The 23185-nt window shown below is 33.2% G+C and overlaps 1 protein-coding gene across 2 annotated transcripts in view; it reads left to right on the forward strand.

Annotated features, from left to right (window-relative positions):
* LRRIQ3 (leucine rich repeats and IQ motif containing 3) overlaps window positions 1–23185 on the forward strand; it is a 171672-nt gene that overhangs the window by 36593 nt on the left and 111894 nt on the right. For both annotated transcript variants that reach the window (XM_023209437.1, XM_023209428.1), the window contains exon 4: window positions 4761–4894. In XM_023209437.1, coding sequence (XP_023065205.1) covers window positions 4761–4894 — 134 coding nt within the window. The remainder of the gene's footprint in view (window positions 1–4760; window positions 4895–23185) is intronic.

The raw sequence follows: 23185 nt of genomic DNA on the forward strand, positions 1-23185 counted from the left end.
GAAAAATGTAGACATTCATGTGACATTTGTGAATAAGAAGGAATTACGGTAGAGAAAATTAAAACAAATAAAGGAGAAGCAATAATCAAGGAAATAATGGATAAAACATCCTGAATCTGAGTACTGGGCAAAATTCTGTGAGCAAAGTGCATATATTTTCTTTAAAAATCTTTGAAGTTCAATTCTCTATTCACAGGAAAAAATGCAGAAGTATTTATATTTCTGATGAATTTTTTGAATGTAAGAAATCACTAGGCAAATAGAGGTGTTGGCATGAGTGTAGAGCCTGTGAGGCAGAGTGGAAAGCATTTGCAAAGGCACAGAGGTATTGATAGAGCTTGGCACATGCGAGTGACAACAAGTAGTTTCGTGTTCTTGAAGTTTAGAGGATATGTTTGGGCACGTCAAATGATGCTGGAGATAAAAACGGGATTAAAATAGCAAAGGGTGTTATATGTAATACTAAGGAGACAGGACTTTATCTTGCAAGATCTTGGGGAAACATTTTAGGCATTTATATGACCTGATTTTTATTCTAGAAAAATCATCCTGTATTCTGTAATTTTGGAGTGAAGGGAAATTGAATATAGGGGAATTGGGAGTCTATTATAATAGTTTAGGTATAGTGTATAAGGAACAGATTGAAGAGCTATTTGATAGAATTTAGTGATTTATTGAATGGAAAAGGTTGCAAGAGAAAGAGGAATATGGGTTTATTACTTGTTTGACAAGAATAGTTTTTGTGACTATACAGATAATTCAATATTATTGTGGATTGGTTCAAGTTAGGAAGATCATTATTTATGGTTTTGACATGAAAGTAAGTAAATGGAATTGGAAGTTTATTTTATATGCCTGTAATTTAAGAAAGAATGTCTGACAGGAGATTGCAGCTATGTGAATAATCTAGGTATGTGAGGCAGTAAGATATAGCAAGGAAGGTGGTCACTTGAGAAGAGTTAGCCAAGAAAGATGAAAAAGAATGAAAATCTAAATTAAATCAAATGTTTAAATGTTTGCAGAAGAAAATAAACCAGCAAAACAGACTAAGAAAAGTTTAAAAGGGAGAAAAAGAGTGTGATGTCTTTGTATCCATGCAGACATCACAAAATATTTGAGCTACAAGAATAAATTAATTGACGTTGGTAAGTCAAGCTTGGGGACCAACAATGATGATTTCTTAGTATATTAATAGTCAATTGATAATCAAATGCCAGTTATAGACAAGATAGCTCAGTTAGTCCAGATATGTAAGATGAAGAGGTGTTAAATTTGGTGAGCTTATATGGAGAAGATAGACCAATGATTGCATTAGAGTATAATTTGTCAGCTAAAAACATCAGGATTAATAAATAGAGACGTTATTCAAAAAGCTGATTGAAAGTGAGGGAAAGGAACTATTGCAATAGTCAGAGTGGGATTATTACAATATGGAGAATGTTCTGACTATAAGATCTGCAAAAATCTCAAGGGTTAGGCAAAAGAGTTTCTCATTTATAAGGAAGAATAAACAAGACTAGAAATAAGTGAATATGGGGAAGTGGAATAAAGAAAAGTAGTATGGTCTGACCTTAGAGCACCGACTGTTTTACCCTGAGACAAACCTATTCTCAGGAGGGGTTGTTAAAGGGAGACTGTGTGCTGGCTTGGGCTGATGGTGAGCCAAAGTTCAGGGGCCCAGGGGAAGGAAATAATCTTAACCAAAGTTTGGCTAACAAATATTTTGTTCGAATTGATCAATAGGGACAAAACCTTTCAGCTAATTGTTAAAGAAGGGAAGAATGGGAATTTGGAAGGTCTGTGTCAGGCCTTGTTAGAGATAAACAAGAAAGACATCCAAAAGTATTATTCAAGTCAGTCATAAAGAACAGGGTGCTTCTTTTCAGTAAGCCATTTCCTGAAACAAAGGACTAGGGAGATTTCTTAACTTTCACTGTTTTCGAAGAATACAGGGGTCAGCTAAAACTTAACATTTTCGAGTGTGACAAATTAATTATTTCACAGGACACAGGATAATATTGTATAAAGTCACTGAATGCAGATAAACATCAAGAAAGTCTTCTTGGGGGAAGGAACTGAGTCTCCCAAAGACTAAAATTGTGAGACAAATCATTGAGAAAGGCAGTTCAAGAAATACAGATGGCATTTGTAAAAAGCATTTAAGTTTGATTATCAGGTAATTCTATGTAGGATGAATGGAGATGAGATTAAGGAGCTAGGATGGGGCTAGATCAAGAAGGACTTTGTGTGGCAAATCAAGAAATTTGTAATTTGTCTTTCAGTGGTAAGCCAATGCAATATATTAATCCAGAATGCTATATGATAAGATTTACATTTTGGAATGCTCAATCTAGCAATAGTGCATTTTATGGTTTGGAGGGAGTGGGGGAACAGGAATTAATGAAGATATAAATTAGGAGAATTTTAGTAAGTTAGGGAAGTGATGATAAAGACATGGGAAAAGCAATGGCAGAAAATAGAAGACAAAGAGAGGTAAGACTGATATTTGGGATGTTGAATGTACTGAATCTAGTAACATTTGCATGCAGGGAAGCATAAAAGAAACGCGAACCTAGGATGGTTCCAGGGTTTCTGGTTTAGGCAACTGTGGCCAGTGGTACCATTTACTAAGGTAGAGTATATGAGAAAGCAGGTTGGGAAAGAAGATTCATATTTGGGAAAGTTGTATTTAGTTAGATATCAGTTTGACTATATTGTTATGTAGCTCAGGAGAGAGGTCAGGCGTAAAGATAGAAATCTGAGAGTCTGTAGCACAAAGGTGAGTGTTGAAGCTATGAATTTAGAAGTGGTCATTTGGAGAATGCGTAGAGATTAAAAAGCGACATGGGGAAAGTTCTTTCAATGTAACAGTGAAGTGATAAACATGGTATGTATAGTTTTTTTTTTTTTTTTTTTTTTTTTTTTTTTAAGTGTAGAAGCAAACAAACTTTAGAGAAAAACTGAAAGGAGTGTAGTACAGAATCTAAGGCAAGTATTTCAAGGAGGGACTGTCCAATGTTAACTCTTAAAAAAATGACCTTGGATGATAGGGATAGAAGCTGGTGGAATGAGATACAGAAAAAAAAGAAAGTGGGAGAAAAAAATGTGGAATTCTGTTTCTAGATTTTGGGCTCTTCGTGAAAGTTAGATATAAAGGTTTCAGAATTGGGATTTAAGGATAGGTAAAGTTATATTTATAAATGAACAGATAGTGCTAGCAGAGGGAGAGTCTTAGAAAATAAATGTTAGACTCATAACAGTGACAGAGTGCCAATCTTCAACAAATAGAGTGATACTTCTTGTTTTAAGTTCGAGTAGAAGGCACTTCTACTCAGTATAGATAGGAATATAGTTAAATTTACAGAGAATGGAGTCAATTGATGGAGTTCAAACTTGATGGCTCTAGTTTCTCTGTGAAAAAAGCAGGGTATTTAGGAAGCTCCAGGGAATGGACTGGAAGAGTATTAAATAGTGTCAAAGGTTTTCAGTAGCTAATGTTAGGAATAGAATCAAGACAGAGACAAGGAAAGAAGTTTCTAATTAGCAATGAGTGTTTGAAAGTATAAATCGGAAGTAGCACTAATCCACAAGGTGTTGTGATTTTTTTTTTTGTTTCCTGTATACTTTATTATTGAGTGTATATGCGGAAAAGGTGTATGTTCTAAGTGTAATAGGGCTGATAATCTTCAGAAGAGGTGCTTCATAAAGAATGCAATTGTGAGTATTTTTAATGTGTTATCTTCTATTCAAAACATAAATGGTGACCTTATTTCTAACCAGTCAAGTTGTCAATGAAATATACTGAGCCTACCATCTCAAATCTAAAAGTTTTCAAGAAAGGAGATCTTTCTCAAAGGCAATATAGGATATTTTCCAAGATAATTTGCTGCGTTCCAATAAAAGTGTCCAACATTCTAGTTAAGCTACAACAAAATTTTTAACTAGTATAAATTATTTTATGAATCAAAGTATATCAATTTTCTTTATGGGGACTGACAGAGTATTTGCAGTTTCATTGAACACCTGTTCATGTCACTACCATTTAGAGAGCAGAATGATTATGGTTAAAGTTTTATACATATATATCAGATTGGGAAAATAATCTTTGATGGAAAAAGTTATCATCAATAATCTTACATTTTGTGTAGAGAATTGAAATTATTTGATGCTACTAATTATTGTTCTTTTACTCTAATAATAAAAATATATTAATTATTTTTATTAATCAGTTTCATTGCTCTAAAGAAATACCTGAGGCTGGGTAATTTATAAAGAAAAGAGGTTTATTTTGACTCATGGTTCTATAGGGTATATAGGAAGTATGGTGCTGGCATCTGCTTCCTGTGAGGGCCTCAGGAAGCTTACAATCATGGTAGAAGGTGAATGGGAGGCAGGCAAGTCATATGGTGAGAGAGGGAGCAGGAGACAGAAGGGGTGGTCCCACAACCAGATCTCATGTGAACTATATGAGCAAGAAGTCACTCATCATCAAAGGGATGACACTAAGCCATTCAGGAGGGAACGGCCCCCATGATCCAATACCTCCCACAAACCCCTATCTCTACCATTGGGGATTACATTCCAACATAAGATTTGGAGGGGACAAGCATCCAAAGATATCATAATTTAACTATAATGCCTATAAGACCTTGTGAACATTTTATTAGTTTATTTATACCAATAGATTACCAAGTTTAAAATATCTTTTGGAAATACTTTCGTGAAAGATAAAAATTATTAATTATATTTTCTTTATACAGGGAACAACCTATGAAGAGGAAATTAATAATATTCAATATATTATTTCAAAAATTAATGCAATTCTGGCTCATAATTCACCAGTTTTGATTGTTCAAAGATGGATACGTGGTTTCTTAGTTAGAAAAAAATTGAGGTATGTTTTGTTTTCTTTACCATTTGAATATTGAAATAAGGTGAAGAAATAAGTGATCAAAAGTCAATTCTCCAATAATTTGCATTTTTGTATTCTCTATCATCAAAATGGTATAGTCTGTTTAACCTAACTTTAAGAAAAATATCACACACTCTATAGTAATATAATATTTAGAATAATTAACATTTGATATTTTATTTTTTTCTTTTCAATTTACCATATAAATACAAATGTAAGCCATGGATTATAAAATGGGATACAATAGAAATATAAAACATGGAACATATATGGAAGATTTTATATTTTGTTTAGATACAAATACAATTTTGCTGAGACATCTGCTACCACATCAATCTATATTGTCCTTTATTTAGTTATCTTTTACTTTTTTCTTGTTCCTTGCATTCCTTTGCAGTAGCTAAGCTTTGCAAATAAATGAAAACCTTTTTTTTTTTTTTTTTTGCTAGAATTTCTTAACATTGTACTTGCAGAGATAAGATAGGATACTCTGTCATCAATTTATAGTATTGGTCATACCAAACGTCAAACATATGAAAAACTAAATGAAAATTTTCATATAGCTTATTGTAAATAGTAAAATTCAGAAGATAGAAATGAAATTTGGCCCTAAAATATAGATAGGATTAACATAGATCTGGAATAAGAAAATGGATGTTGGTAAAGCAAGATTAGGAAGTTTCACTGAAATGAGATTCAACATTCTATGATAAGATAGACACAATGAGACACAATGCCCTCCAGCATAAACCAATATATGCTAAATCATAGGTGGCAATAGTCCTGATAAAGAGAAACAAGTATGAGGAATAAGTAGCAAAACTGACTATAAATACAGTGCTCTGACTTCTGAGGAAGTGGTTCCACATAATTTTCACACTGAGGTCAAAATATGAGAGAACATAATTTCACATTGGAGACAAGTCAAATTAACTGAGTAAAGGAGGTGCAAAAGAATCAATCAGGTAGTTGCTGAAAATGCCTATTTAAAATATTAATTCTGTCTTTATTTTGCATTTGAATTTAATGTGCTCTTTATATTAAATACAGGTCTAATTAAAGGATATTGTTTTTGGTTTATACCTCAGGGAATTTTTTCTCTGGTAGAATGAAAGTTCTCACTGACGCTCATATAACATGAGATAAAAACTTTCTTTATGGGAAGAATCTTTAAAAACTAAGCATGTATAAATAGAATTTGAGAGTTTTGCAGGAAGAGATTTCAATAATAATATATGCCAGGGTTCAAGACAAACTGATTTGTATTTTCTCCCTCTTTAAAGCTCTGTTCTATTAGGCACATTACTTACCTACGCTGGGCTTGAATTTCTTTATCTGTAAAACTGTAAAGAACAGGGGCTAATAACAGTACTTAATTTCTATTTTTTGTGGGAATTGAGATGATCAATATAATGCTCTTAGCACCTAGCAAAAGTAGATATTACATTCTTATTAGCTATTAATATTTTGTTTTTTATTTTTTGAGATGGAGTCTCGCTCTGTCTCCCAGTCTGGAGTGCAGTGGCACGATCTCGGCCCACTGCAAGCTCCCCTCCTGGGTTCACGCCATTCTCCTGCCTCACTCTCCCAAGTAGCTGGGACTACAGGCACCCGCCACCATGTCCGGCTAATTTTTTGGATTTTTAGTAGAGATGGGGTTTCACCATGTTAGCCAGGATGGTCTCGATCTCCTGACCTCCTGATCTGCCCGCCTCAGTCTCCCAAAGTACTGGGATTACAGGCGTGAGTCACCACACCTGGCCTTAAAAATTTAATTATTATTGTTGTTGTTATATTTAGTGCTCTCTGTGTTGTTTGGTACCATGGGAAATTTCCCTTGGATTTCTTGCTCCCTTCCAGCACGCACAGAGTAATCTTTCAAAAATACAAATTTAATCATTTTATCCACCTACTTAAAGTCCTTCAGTGGCTTTCAATTTGTTTAGGACAAATGTTTGGAATATTGCTTCTTTGATGTGTTTCACATATTTTTACTCACATCACAAGCTCTTACCATACTGTATTATAGTCATCTCTATAATTAACTATATCTCCATATGTACTATAAACTGTATGAGACTGTATCTCTGTTTTCCACTCTGTATCTTTAACATGTAACAGAATGCCTGACACATGTTAGGTGCTCAAAATATTTTCTGAATTGATTAATACATCAATAAATGGAGAGACAGTGGGAGCTGAAATCAGATCTGGATTCATTCATGGAAAGGTGAAAGTAAGAATTAGGAAATATGAAGAGCTCCCCTCAGAGGCAACTATAGATTCCCACAACCTAGTGTCTGAGTGATTAGTCCTTTTGTGCGTCTATTTATAGGCATGAGAAATGTCTCCCCACACCCAAATATTTTGTACTTTGAAATTTTCAACTAAAAGTACTCGAAATATGTATGGCTAAAATTTATAAAATTATTATGATTAATGCTATTATCTTTTAGAGTGGTAGTATTTCTAGTGTGGGTGATTGAATATAAGGAAAGTATACTTTTATTCTTAGAATGAAATGTGATTAGATTGATAGCCTCCTAAACCTATGTAAAGGCAGCTATATTGAGATCATAGGGAGGATTATTGGTTGCGTTGATGGGTTGTAAAAAAGGAAAAAGAATGGAAAAGAATATAGGAAACAAACATTTATTGAATGTGCAATATATGTAAAGCACCATATTAGGTACATTAATCCATTTTATTATTTAATAAAACAGAGCTTTTGAGTCTTTCTGTATTTTCTGTTTTACAGATGAAACATTGAGACTTTAAACTTGGTGGGGAAGCTAATATATGAATCAATATCAGACAGCTATTTTGTGTTGGGCATTTGTGGTCAGTTATGAGAAGATGAAACTGCATGTAAATCCATATCAGATTCTGGTGTTTAACATTTTCCAAATTCCTTGCTCCTTTTACTTTTCAAACAACACTCCTGAAGTCAGCTTTTCCAAACAGCTCTAGTTCTTTCAGTAAGGAATGGTATTTGGAAACTAAGATATAGAAACTAGATGTATTCATTGCTATTGGGGTATCATTATTTTAGCCTATTTCAGCAGACAGAATATGGATTATTCTTTCCATCATAAATTCATGTTAACACCTCAAATGTTAATCCAACACAGAAGGTTCTTCACTGCTTTCATTCAACATTATACTTCCTTTCGAATTTTGGTTGCCAACATTATTAATTTTACTCATTAGCTTAATCCTACAATATACATAAAAGAGTTTCAAAATCGCTATTACATACGACTATCAACAACGTATTTAATACAATTCAAGATTTGTTGCAGGATTTTTTAAATCATTATTAGACTGGAGATATGTTGTCAAAATACTTTATTGAATAGTTATTCATATTTATTTAAGTGACAATAGTTCTTTTTCTACTGATTTTCTTTTTAATTTTAAAAATATTTCTTATTTTAGTCTATTTCACTTAGGAAATTTTTTGTTGTTTTCATTTATAATTATAATCCTTCTGGTTTAGTCTTCACATATAAAATGAGTTTTTAAATACTGATTTTTTTCTGATTTCTATCTGCATTTCTAAATTTGCTCTTATATGTCTTATATAATTTTCTTGCTATCTTTTTGTTCATTTTGAAATAATAGGTTATAATTTTATTTTTATTTTTTATAAGCTTCACTTTCTGGCCTGCTTTCATTGTCTACGATGATGTTGTTATGCTCTTTATTTTCTTTTTATTATTATTCTTTAAAGGGTGAGATAGTGTTTTTTCTGCATTGCTGGTTCTATAAAATTAGTTTTTCTGAACTTTAAGAAGAAGCTTTTCTTTTTTCAGGATTTAAAACTACTCCTATTGTGTTTGTGTAGTATCCACAATATCATTGTTCTCTTTATGGTATCTCTGGCTCTGGTTCCTTCACTTCCTTGTTAATGTGGATATTTTTCTGTCTCTTTTCATTATTTTTCTCTGCTAATCAATTAGGATTCTATTCCCAGGAAATTGTCCTCACTTTGGGCTTTGACCTGTAAGAGAGTTTTGGCTGGTTAGTTTTGGGGGTGTAGAGTCCCAGAATGCTACATATCCTTTAGATCTTACCATAGATTTTTTGATTTATTGTATTCACACAGTAATGCCCATCCCCCCACTCCGAATTTAGCTCCTGTTCTTACTGTTTGTTTTGTTTCTTCCATCAAATAAATGCCTCATTACTTTCATCTGTTTCCTCCTGAATAATTGCTAACACAGCAGTGGGCTTACAGTTGTCAATGCTTTTTCCCCATTCATTCACATTTGGATTTCCTGAGGATACTTTGTCACATGGTACTGTTGTAGAAATTCAAAAATTTTGCCTTCTAGTTGTTATGTCTGTTTTTATGAAGGAATCTGGAGAAATTAGAAAACTATGTCACTGCCATAACTATTATCCCACAGTGCTTTAAAAAGTAGTGTTTTCATGTTAAAAGCATTATTCAGTCTGAGGTGGGCGGATCACGAGATCAAGAGATCGAGAGAATTCTGGCCAAAATGGTGAAACCCCTCTCTACTAAAAATACAAAAATTAGCTGAGTGTGGTGGTGCGCACCTGTAGTCCTATAGTCCTAGCTACCCGGGAGGCTGACTCCATCTCAAAAAAAAAAAAAAAAAAAAAAGAAAGAAAAAAAAAAGCATCATTCAATAACTATGTCTGACAAACTAAATTTCTGTGACTTTCACATTTTAGGTGATTTTTATTAAATACATATTTATTTCTTAAAACATATAAGGTGGGGATAAATGAAATATCCTATAGTTATATCATCAGAGGTATGATTAGGGGAACTTGGATATTGAAGTATCACAAGAGTAAATTTAAGGCAATTCAAATGGTTGACCTCAAATTGTTGAATATTTTCTGTATTGTAAAATAGACAAAAAAATCAGGTATAGTGAGTGAAAGTTTTAGAAAGATAAATTTCAGCTTATTTTCCAAGAAAAATGTTTAACTCTGATTGTCTGATTGTATGGTTGCAAATTTCTTTTTGCAGGTAGTGTTAATGTAGGAACCATCTAAATGCTAGGGCTGTAATAAACTAGGTTTTAGCAGAAGCGAGAGTTTACTATATGAAAAGTCTAAGATACTTAGACTGCATTTTCCAGTAAATATGATTAAAATACATTAATATATGTATTGGAAAATAATAGCAAAATAGTACGTTATGTTATCCAATGAGGAGCAAGAGAAGGAGGCACATAATCATCACTATATATGACAATTTCCTGAAAGCTTTAGTAAATTTGATAATTAAAAGAAGAAGAAATAATGTATTTGTATGTTTTACTTATTCAGTTCAGTTCTAGGTAAGAGGAATCCCCAATATCTTGGCTTAAACTTGGCAGAAGTTTTGTTTTTTGTTGTTGTTGTTTTTGAGATGGAGTCTCGCTTTGTCGCCCAGGCTGGAGTGCAGTGGCCGGATCTCAGCTCATTGCAAGCTCTGCCTCCCGGGTTTACACCATTCTCCTGCCTCAGCCTCCTGAGTAGCTGGGACTACAGGCGCTCGCCACCTCGCCCGGCTAGTTTTTTGTATTTTTTAGTAGAGACGGGGTTTCACCAGGTTAGCCAGCATGGTCTCGATCTCCTGGCCTTGTGATCTGCCCATCTCGGCCTCCCAAAGTGCTGGGATTACAGGCTTGAGCCACCACGCCCGGCCTAGAAGTTTTGTTTTTAATGTGAGAAGAGTCTGTGGTTCAAGAAGTCCAGGCCTGTGACAAAAGGCCAAAATCAAGGCACAAAATCAAGGACCCAACCTTCCTCTAACTTTTCAATCTACCTTTCTAATTTGCGTGTTTTATCTTCAAGGTCATTTATGCTCAAAATGGCTGCCAGAGTTCCAATCTTTACATCTGATTGTATGCTCGAAGACAGGCAATACTGAATGGCAGAAAGGGGCACATCTCCCCATTATAACAGCAGTTTTAATCACCCTTATTGGATTTACTGCATTTCCCTTTTCCTACATTTCCTTGGCCAGAATTCCCCTTTCCTACATTTCCTTGGCTAGAATTTAGTTGTATGGGTACACTGGCAGCTAAGAAACAGGGTCTTTTATCTGTTATCTTTGTCACCTGTATGAAATTTGGCTACTGTTACTAAGTATTAAAAAGAGAATTGGAATTGAGTCGTGTCAGGCAGTTTCTGACACAGAATATTTGAAAGCAAAAGACAAAATAATAATTATTGCCAGCAGCTACAAATGCATGTATGAACAAAGGAGAAAGGCTAGCATATCAAGAATCTAAGCATCTGTCTCATGAAGATAGAAAAATAGCAGAAGTTATACCCAAACAGAGTAAAGGGGAATAAGAAAAGTAGTATCAGAAATGAATGAAATGGAATACAAATATACAATAAACATGAGAAAATGCACATGAAAAAATTAATATATTTAAGAGTTCATTATTTATGGAGAGAAATTGGTAGTACTCCAGCAAGACTGATAAAGCAAAGAGAAAGTAAAAATATAAATTACCAACATAAATAATTTAAAAAGGCACATTGCTATAGGTCTACAGATATTAAAGTGAATAAAGAACAACTTTATACCAAAAATTACAATTTTTTTATGTGATATGAAAAAATTCTGTAAAGAAACAATTTTCAAGCTGACAAAGGAAGAAATAAAAATACTAAATAGTTGTACATACATTAAAAAGTTGAACACATTATTGAAATCCTTTTCACAAAGAGACATTGAGCCTGGATGAATTTACAGATTAATGATTATATACATGTAAGGATAATATAATGCCATCTTACATAAATTTCCCAGAGAGTAAAAGAAAACACTTTACATATTATTTTGTGAGATCAACAAAACCTTAATACTAAAATCTTACAAAGACGTTACAAGAAAGAACATTTCAGGTCAGTTTCATGAATACAAATGTAAAAATCATGAATACAGTATTAGAAAATTAGATCCAATGATACAGAAAAAATAATAATACCTTATAACCAATTTAAGTTTATTCCAGGAATACAAGGTTAGTTTAACATTAGAAAATCACTTATAGTAACAGAATAAAAGAGGAAAATAACACCATGGGCATTCCTCACTTTTGCCCTGAACCATGTTGATGAAAATGTGTGCCTATTATAAGCCAGTTGTGTCCTCACTTCACATGGTTTCAAGGTAACTAAGTTTTGATCTTATTTGATCTCATCTCACATATAGTAGGTAGAATTCATAGGTGATCCACATGGCTTTTGTTCCCTGGTGTTACTCACATGATCATGTTATGTTGAAGGACGAATTATATTATGCTAATTATGGTCAAATAAATTATGCTGAGACTACTCCACTACACCTATCAGATTCAAAGTCAAAGCACCCTATCCAACCAACACCATAGGTACATCTATAACAAAAAATACTTCCCTACAAAATTTAGAAGAAGCAACTGTTAACACCAGATGTCCTAGATGTCAATGTAAGGAAACAAGAAACATGAAAAAGCAGGAAACATAATGCCTCCAAAGAAACACAATAATTCTCTATAAACAGATTCCAAAGGAAAAAAATGTATTTGAAATGCCTGAAAAATTTTTTTCATGATTTTAAAGGAACTCAGTGAGATATACACAGTTAAGCAATACAAAGAAATCAGAAAAGCAATTCATGAATTCTTGAATGAGAAATTTAAAGTGACCAAATTCTCACATTTTGAAAGACTCAGAAGAAGAGATGGACAAAGACGTAGAAAACCTATTCAATGAAATAATAGCTGAAAACATCTTAAGTCTTGCAAAACATATAGGCCCACATACAGAACACTTAAAAGTCCTCAAAAAGATTCAACCCCAAAAGGTCTTCTCAATGGCACAGTATAGTTAAACTGACAAAAGACAAAAGCAGAGAGAATTCTAGAGACAAGAGAAAGGCATTAAGTCACATATAAGGAAATCCCCCTCAGACTAACAGTTAAAACTGTATCCAAAACATGTTTTCATCAATAGCGCATGCCTTTTAAATTAAATTTTTAAGTTTTCTGACACTTTCACTTTATTTTACGGGCATTGTGTTGATATTGGAAAGCTTTCCTGAAATGATTAGCATTTTGACATAAAATCATTATTCTCTACTATAATAGGGTAGCAACCTGTGTTATCAAATATCAAATTAATTGGGTTTGAAAAATACTTTAAAATATTTATCATGATTTAGAATCTTTCATGGTTGATCAGAGAAAAAGAGTAGATAAAAAGAGAAAAAATTATTTATTTCATATGGGATTTTTTTAGAATTTTCTTGCTGCCTCTATAATGATAAGCATAGAAAATTGTAGAGATTAAGTATACCGGCCGGAGGCGGTGGCTCACGCCTGTAATCCCAGCACTTTAGGAGGCCAAGGCGGGTGGATCACAAGGTTGGGAGATTGAGACCATCCTGACTTACACGGTGAAACCCCCTCTCTACTAAAAATACAAATATTAGCCAGGAGTGGTGGCGGGCGCCTGTAGTCCCAGCTACTCAGGAGGCTGAGGCAGGAGAATGGCAGGAAGCCGGGAGGCAGAGCTTGCAGTGAGCCGAGATCACACCACTCACTCCAGCCTGGGCTACAGAACAAGACTCCGTCTCAAAAAAAAAAAAAAAAAGAGATTAAGTGTACCAAATTAAATTTGCTTTTTAATTTTTATTGTTCATAGGCAATTCTTTTCTTTTGATACAGAGTCTTACCTGTAGTCCAGGAGGGAGTGCAATGGCATTATCTAAGCTCACTGCAACCTCCACCTTCCTGGGCTCAAGTGATTCTTCCACCTCAGCCTCCTGAGTGGCTGGGACCACAGGCACAGATTGCCATGCCTGGCTCATTTTTGTATTTTTTGGAGAGATGGAGTTTCACAATGTTGCCCAGGCTGGCCTCCAACTCCAGGGCTCAAGCAATCTGCCTGCCTTGTCCTCCTAAAGTGCTGAGATTACAAGTGTGAGCCGCCTCAGTTGACCAATTATAGGGAATTCTTATAAAGACGATTTTATTTATTTTAAAACAATATTAACTATTTAGGTCTAATCAACTATCCTACTTACTGTGAAGTTTTTGGTGTTATTCAAAGTTCACAGTGGATTAGAATCATCAGATAATATATTCAAGTTCTGGCTTGGCATTGTGTGCCAGACATTTTATGTAATTTACCTGATTTGATCCTATAAACAATCCCAGATAACTTGCCTGAGGTTTCAAAACTTGTAAGTTATAGACACAGGACTCAGGCCCATATTTCATGGAACATAACCAAATAAAATAAAATAAAATAAAATAATTGGTATTATTCTGCTAGAACTTGCTAGATCTTGGGAAAATATTATTTCTTAATAAAATTTTCATAGCAAAGTTATGAAATTATATACAAATGTGCACTACCTGCCTTATAGGCATGATATAATTATTAATTTTTATTGATCAATTCATTCTACAAGTATTTAGTGAGTGCTTCATTCTACAAGTATTTATTGAGTGCCTACCATAGGTTAGGCCCTTTCTAGGTCCTTAAGAGACAACAGTGGACAAAACATTTAAATTCACTGCCTTTGTGGCATTTATATTTTAATAGAATTATTATTTTCACATATATAGTGGCATATAATGGGACATATATAATGGTATGCTAACATTGTATATGATTTTACATTATAAGTAACATAATTATTTTATTCCTAATAGATTATTTTTGCTGAAATACAGTCATGCATTGCTTAATGACAAGGATACCTTCTAAGAAATGTGTTGTTAGGTGATTTTGTCATTGTGTGAACACCATAGAGAGTACTTAGACAAACTTAGGTTGTATAGTCTACTACACACCTGGGCTGTGTAGCATAGCCTAGGTGGTGTAGCCTGTTTGTAGCCTAGGCCACAAGTCTGTATAGAATGTTAATATACTAAATTTTGTAGGCAATTGTAACATAATGATAAATATTTGTATATCTAAATATAGAAAAGAGAGGAAAAATATGGTAATATAATTTCATGGGGAACACCAGTGTATATGCAGTCTGTCATTGATTGGAACATCATTACATGGCATATAACTATATACTTTGTAGGAAGTTTTAAATGTACACTTGTCTTTATTAAGTCATTTGTTCCTCACAGCAGTTCTGTGAGATAAACATTACTTCATAGATATGAGAGAGAAAATTGAGGATTTATTTTTGACAGTAGATAAAAAGAAGAGAAAATACTACATTTAAATACTTAATATATATATAATTAAGAAAAAACTAAGTAAGTCATTATATTTCAGTGGTGGAATATTTTACAAAACTCTTTTCAAATTTAGATTGTTGACCTAGTATACTTGTGCTGTTTTTCTGATTACGTGGTTGATGAATAGCTAATGAGTTATTTCTTTCATAATTGATTAAAGCAAGTAATTTTCTTAATCCTTCTCATAAAAGTTTAGAAGATTAGATTATGTAGTATATGGAGTTCTTACTTGCAAACAGCAGAAACTAACTGTAAATGACTTAGACAATAATAGAATTGGTTAGAGGCTTATTCAGGAAGCTCACCAAAAATTCAGAAAGACACAGTAACTAGCCTTGGAAAATGAACAGCAGCAAGAAGCATGGCAGAGCCAACTCCACCAGAGAGCGTTCCTAATTTTCTGTTGTTATTGGCTACTTGTCTCCCCATTATTCTATTGCAGCTGTCATGAGTGCCCTTTTGCTGTCCTTGTGCTTTTGGATTGTCCCTAAAAAGTAAAAATCCAGGGAGAAAGCACCGAATTGGTTAAGCTAAGTCATATGACTGTGGCCTTAGCTGTTAGGAAAATGGAAAATGGGATTCGTTTTCTGAAGTCATTCATACGCTAGTGATAACAACATTAGTAGAGGTACCCAAAATGGAAGGATTTTCAGGTGTTGTGTCTACCTCTGCTTAACATACATTAAATTATTTTTTTATGTATAGACCATATTATCATAATAAGCAAGATTGATATGGGGTCTCTATAATATTTCTGTAGGTAAAAATATTTTAAATTTAATTTAAAATTGTACATGTATGTGTGTGTGTATGTGCATTTATTTTTCATTTTTCCTTAAACATTTCTAAGGCAGAATGGGAGAAAAATGTGTGTGTGTGTGTGTGTGTGTGTGTGTGTGTGTGTACACATACATGGATGAATTATGATAAAATATAGATATAAGGTTGGGAAACTACAGTCCGCAGGAAAAATCTGATATAGACTGTGCATAAGGAATAATAGTTTTTATAATTTAAAAGGATTGTTAAGAAAAAAGAAAAATATGCTATAGAACATATATACACTGTAACGTCTACATATTTACTAATTAGATTTTTATAGAAGAAGTTTGTTAACCATGACTGTTACAGAAGATACAATGGAGATAATGTGATAAATGGTTTTTTTGCAGGTTTTTTTTTTTTTTTTTTTTGGTGGACTGTTACAGGCCTCTGAATTTGAGGCTTGCTTGAAGCTGTGTCCAAGAAAGTGAAAAAATAAGTACAACTTTTTTTCTAATTTTTAAGTTGATAGAAAAATATGAATCTAGTTTGCTTGCAATATAAAATCTATTGAAAATAAAGGAAAGTTTCATGTTAAACTGGACTCCAGAAATTTGTTCTAGATTAAGTTTTCATATAATAACTTAGAAATCTGCATTGTTGATTACTTGGGCAGTATTTGATATGTGGATATCCTGGGATCATGCCAAATGTGGTTGCAAATAAGACTTCTTGTCAAATGAAGGGACACTGATTATAATCTAGGAAATCAGACCATAGGTCAGGACTAGGAAGTTAGCTAATCGGTCTATCAAAGTTAAGGGCACCTTGTTAAGGAGAAAAGAGAAAAAACAAGAGAGCTACTAACTGAAGGGTGCCCACATAGGTAAAGAATAAATGGATCATAGTTGATTCTGAGGCCAAAATTTTAAACACCAACATCTATTTATGCATTTTAAATGTATATCATTAATGCTTTGCTAGTTCTTAAAGGAATATAAATTATTATAATACTCAAAATAGCATTATCACAACTTATATGAATCAGGAAATGATTAGTCTCATTTAAAATTACTCACATTAAAGGTTTACTTTAAGTATAAAACATTTATAATGTACTTAATATAATTTGTTAATATGAAAGCATTATAGGCAACTTTTTAGTAATATATCTGATGTGCCAATGATAGTTACCATAGCTACCTGGGGAGTACATTTTGAGACTTAATTTTGGAATTATGAGATAAAAAGTTATATAATACATAAAAGGTTATTTTATTTGTTATAGTAAATTATGTAATTGTGAATGCTGAGTGTGTTCAACAATGATATTATTACTTATGTATAATGAAGATTAGATTAATTCCTACCTTAAATGTTAGGTATATTAAAGATACCAGTAGCAGAAGTTCCTTAAAGAAAATTATATTTTAAATAATAAACTTATGCCAACATTTGCATGAAAAATGTTTAATAAGGTGAATTTCCTGGATATATACAATGATTTAAAATATTGTCTAGCTTTGCATATGGTAGGGGTTGTTAACCATCTGTTAAGACAAAGTACAAATTCAAGGCAATATTATCTAAAATTTGCATCTTCAAAATTTACCTTACTTCGTTTAATGCTATCTTGGAACACAGATGTGCTTCTTTCTTCTACTATTTGTCAACCAAAAATTATCTTTATTAGAATGCTATTAAGGAATCAATAACATTTTATGGCTGGGTAAACGATTTTAATAATTAAATATTATCCCTAAGATAGGGTCTCACGTTCATCTTACCAGTTGAATAATGATCCTTCTGAAATTGTCAGAATTGCACTGAATTGTTTCCTTATTTAAAGTTTACTCCAAATAATTTTAATTGCACTAATACTTTGCAAAATATTTTGACTCCTTTGAAACTCAGAATAAAAAATAGATGTTTATATTAGTCTTATTAGAAAGTGGTTTTCCATTTTTCAGAAGCGGTACTAGAAGCAGAATATTTTGTGTGTTTGCTTTCCTTCAAAATGAATGAGCTTCTACATAGATACACATGCAAGACAGCTTTATTGCTATCTTCTTGTCCTCATTAGACTTACTGGAAGATTGGTGGCATAAAAAGGTGGGTGGACTCATTCCAATAATCTGTGGGTCTTCCTGCACTGAAGGCAAGTATAGTACAACCATCAGCAGGTTTCAGGAGCTGCAAAAATAAGTGGCACGGCCTTGTTGCATGCCCTGATGATTCAAGCTGTAACAGCATGATCACTTCTGTCTGCCTTCTTTATGGATTCAGGTAAGTATAGCCCTGACTCTTTTAAGCAAGCATTTGTGGCCATTCCAGGAATAAGGACCCTTTAAAAATACAAAATTCACATGAAATTGTATACAACAGATGACACTGAAATTTAAGCTACTTTAACAGTCAGCTTTATATCTGTGACTTTTACATAGGCTTTGGCTACCTATTCTAATGATGGTTTGGCCACCTAATTTGCAAAGTCAGAAAGTCACATTACAATGCAGTATTTCCTTGGTTGAAGTGGACTGGGTGTGGTGTGATTAATTCTGCTTTGGTAAAGTAGGTAAACACTGTTAGGAGGAGAATATGCTAAAATTGAAGCTTTAACAATTCCTGAGTAATATGTGGATTTCATTATCTCATTTGATGGGATAATTAATAATTTGAGAAGCAGTATTTTTAGTAAAGTGGAAGTATTGGTGATACTATGGATGTGAATAGAGACTGGTACAGCTACTGTGGGAAAAATATGAAGGTTCCTAAAGTAGCTTAAAATAGTACTACCATATGATGCAACGATTCAACCCCAGTCTTTCGAACTCAAAGGAAATGAAATCACCACCTTGTAAACATGGCTGCACTCCCACGTTCATTGCAACATTATTCACAATAGCCAAGATACAGAATCAATGCAAATGTCCATCAAGGAATAAACAGATAAAGAAATTGTTCTCAGATTCTCTTGACCACCTTTTCTGCTCTCTCTTTTCTGGTCAAGTCTGCATTCATATTATGATCGCTGGTTTACCTTTAGACTTAGATGAAACAGTCCATAATACAAGGGATCTCTCTGAATGGCACTGACAAGCCAGGCTGTACAAGCCATCAGTGTGGGGGTAAAACACTCTGCATAAGATTTGACCAATAGGTAACCCGAGATGGGAGAAAGCTGGGAACACACATTTCTCCTCCTTTTCCTCTCCTAGGAATGACTCATTCTTATCACACTTCCGAAGAAGTTCTATGTGTTGTGTGAACACGTGCACTATGCATCTGGCAGTATCTCTTAGTGACTCATCATGAAATGGTGACAGTGTTGTAACATAAGGCATTAAATTTCTCTTCAACTTAAAAAAAAAATGTTAAATAAGTTTGTGTATGTGTGTGCGTGTGTGTGTGTGTGTGTAAATGAAATATTATTCAGAATAATATTATTCAGTGCCTTTAAAAAGAATGAGAATTCTTTAGGGGAAGAAGTGGTAATTCTCAGTTTAATCTCTCCAGGATTAAATTATGAAACTGCTTTTGACTTGATATTCCAGTTATCTTTTAATAGTGGAAAACAGAAGTGCACTAGGAAAATTTTTCATAAAGCAACAAAATGAGTCCAATATTTTACCAAAATAATATTGTTTGTGTTTGTTTTCTTAGTTTTATATAACTCATAATTTTGGATAAAAGTGACATAAAATTGTAAAAAATTAGAACAACATGTTTATCAAACAAAATATGTATCTAATACATATTTAGAAATAAAAAGTATTGGGTTAAATTATCTGCATCTTAGAAATACCAGATGTTAATAAATAATTATTGAATAAATCAATGTCTACATTGGTGTGTTCAAAACATTACATTTAGAAATTTTAATATTTTTAGAAACAATTCAAACAATATAGCTGTCCATTCATATTTTCTAAGATACTGTTTTTGTGGCAATACAGGCAAACTGAATTTTTTTTCTTGAAAAAGCTATAGTCATGCTTTTGTGTAAAATATTAGCTCAAACCGTGTTTTACTGATGCAACATTGCCATCTAACCATGCTTATTTTTAGAATCATCAACTTATTTGTATTTTGAGTTGATAATCTAGCATGTACTATTAAGAAACTGAAGTAGATTTTTAAAAATTTACTATTGGAGATATAAATTAGAATAGACAACAAGAACTGAGCTACAGATTCAGTTTTGAACATCTTGGCAGCCAAAGAAAACCTAGTTCGATGATGTTAGTATATTAGTTGCTTGATGTGTCTTAAATGCTTTAGGTGTTTTAGGTGTTGAGAATACAAAAAGATGCAAATTATGGTTCCTAATCATAACAAGATAATAGTTCAATTATAGAGACAAACAAACACAGTATTTTATCTACATGATAAATATTACAGTAGACAAATATTCACCCAACTTTGTGGGCATACAGTTAAGTCTGATTGGGTGAGGTTGTCAAGAAAGACTTCATAGAGGTTATATTACACGACTTTTTTCAAAAATTTAAAAATTTCAGCAAGTATGGAATGTATGTATGTTTTTACATTGGAAAGGATGTGGTGCCAGAAGAGTGGGATTAGTTGTAAAGCGTTTAATTCTAGTCAAACTATAGGATGTGTAAAGTTATTGAGGTAGGGAGGGATATTTCACATTAATATGATAATAACTTATTTGGTGTGAAAATACCTTAGGGCAGGGGAAATAAGCTTAATTGCCTTGTAGTAGGAAATCGTGTCCTATATGATTTCAGTCCTTTGACTTTGAATTCCATTGAGATTTGCTTATGGCCCATGCTTTTCACATGTGCTTAAAAAAAAAGTGTCCTCAATATTTATTGGCTAGCATATTTTTTGTATTTCTGTTAGGTCACTGGTTAGGTGGTGTTCAACTATTCTATTCCTTATTAATTTTGGGATTACTAGATTTATCAGTCACTGGGAAAAGTGCACTTACATCTCTCACTGTGATTGTACATATTATTATTTCATTATAGTTAGGTCAAATTTTGTTTTATGTATTTTGAACTATGATATTAGTTGCATAAAAATTTTAAATCATGTCAATCTGTCCATTGAACCTTTTATCTTTATGAAATGACTCTAAATTCATCTAGTAATCTTTATGGCTTGAAGTTTACTTTATCAAATATATTTGCACTGGCTTGTTTTATATTTAGTTTTTGCATGTTTATTTTCTATCCATTTGGTTATAGGTTATAATCGTTCTGTATATTTATCTTTATCTATCTATCTCATAAATAGCAGAGTTTGGTTTTTTAAATCAAGTCTGATAATTTTTATATTAGCTGTCATATTTGGACTATTCAAATTAAATGCTATTCCTGATGTTTGGGGTATTAAATACATTTTTTATTTTTGCTTTTTGCTTTTCTCTCCTGTTCTGCAAATTTTCTCCCTCATATTTCTTGCCTTCTTTGGAATTTAGTTTTTATTATTGTATGTTATGCCCCTCTACTGTTTTGGAAGATACACTCTATATTTCCAATTTTGAAGAATCAGTAATCCTGGCAATTAAAATATGCTTATTTACTTTAATATATCTTCATTTAATTAGTACCTTTACTCTTCTTCTTGACTATATAAAAATTTTAGAACTCCACTTCCATTATATCGCCTTTTCAACTTTAATGCTATTTTGACATGTACTATAATTTTATCTATGTATTATAATAAGACATTAATATTGTTATTTTCATATAGTCAGTATTTATATTAAGAAATATTATCCTTTGTTGTAAGTAGTGGCAAGCCATTACGAGTGTTTAAGCACAGAAGAGATGTCATGAGATGCTACTGTACAGTTATGTGGAATAAAAGTTTTAATGAGGGAAGACTAAAGCCATCAATCCTAGGTTACTAAAATAGTTTAGGTGAGTCAAAAGGGCCTGGAATAAAATATAGATGTAGGGATCGGATAAAGGTATTTATGGGTACAATACAGAGAATTTGGTGAGCAAATGGGTAGTGGTTGTTATGGTGAGAAAAAGAAGCATATGATGGATGACACTAAAAATTGTGGTGTATGCAATTGCATGGATAGTGGCCAGTCCTCACTGCTTCCCTTCCTAGCTTCTTGCTTTTTCCTTCCGTCCCTCCTTTCCTTCCTTCCTTCCTTCCTTCCTTCCTTCCTTCCTTCCTTCCTTCCTTCCTTCCTTCCTTCCTTCATTACTTCCCTCCTTCCTTCCTTCTTTCCACTGAAGAGTTTGAAGTCAAATTATACATTTTATTTCCTCAAAGCCATCATATTTTCATCATTTACAGCTTAACATTTTACATTTATGTGTGTGTGTGTATACATATTTTTGTGTGTGTTTATTTATTTATTATTTATTTATTTACTTTTGCAGAGACAGGTCTTATTATGTTGCCCAGGCTGGCTTCAAACTACCGGCCTCAAGTGTTGGCCTCCCAAAGTGTCATATTACAGGCTTGAGCCACCATGCCCAGCCACTCTCATATTTTCTATGATAAGTGTACTGGGGGCTGTATTGGAGAGGAAGGGAAGGTGCTGGGAGAGGAACAGATATGTCATAGATAATTGAATTTCATGTGTAACCCAGTTACCTCCTGGAGCCCATGTAGTCCTGGGAGTTATGAAATATGATTTGAGTATAAACATTATCATCTTTAAAATGGAAACTACTCCCATTACAGGTGTAACTGGCAGCATGTTCTGAGTCCAAAAATGTAGTTTCTCAATCCACTTGTTTTGAAACACAGTCTTTGCTGTCTGCTTTCTTGAAAGCAGCCATAAGAGAGGATTTTTGTTTAAACAAAGGCCATTTCACTCTCCTGAAGAGTTCCACTTGCAGTTGTTCTCCTTTTGTTTCTCATATTGAGACAATAGACATTCAACTTGACATGCCTAGCTGACCTCTGGGTCAAACCCTGCCCATGGGACACCAAAAAGTAAGTAAATAGGTCTGGTAATGGATTGAAGGATATTTGGAGACAGTCTGGGAATTTTGGCCCCAGTTTATCCAGAAGGAATAGCTGAAAATAGACTTTTTGTGACCCAGGAGAATTATGAAGTGTGATTTGGCTATAAACATGATCATCTTTAAAATGAAAAATGCTAAAGGTCTTTATGCTTATCTGTACTGGCCTCTACTCCATACTTGTAATCATACATCCATGTCACATTCCCATTAAATAAAGTCAGGGCCTTGGTTTTCTTTTTCTTTTTTTTTTTTTCCAGAAGCAAAAGAGCCAGGTTATTTATTTCTTTTCTTCTTCTTTCTTTCTTTTTTCTTTTTTCTTT

Source organism: Piliocolobus tephrosceles, chromosome 1, assembly GCF_002776525.5.
Source record: "Piliocolobus tephrosceles isolate RC106 chromosome 1, ASM277652v3, whole genome shotgun sequence".
NCBI lineage: Eukaryota > Metazoa > Chordata > Mammalia > Primates > Cercopithecidae > Piliocolobus > Piliocolobus tephrosceles.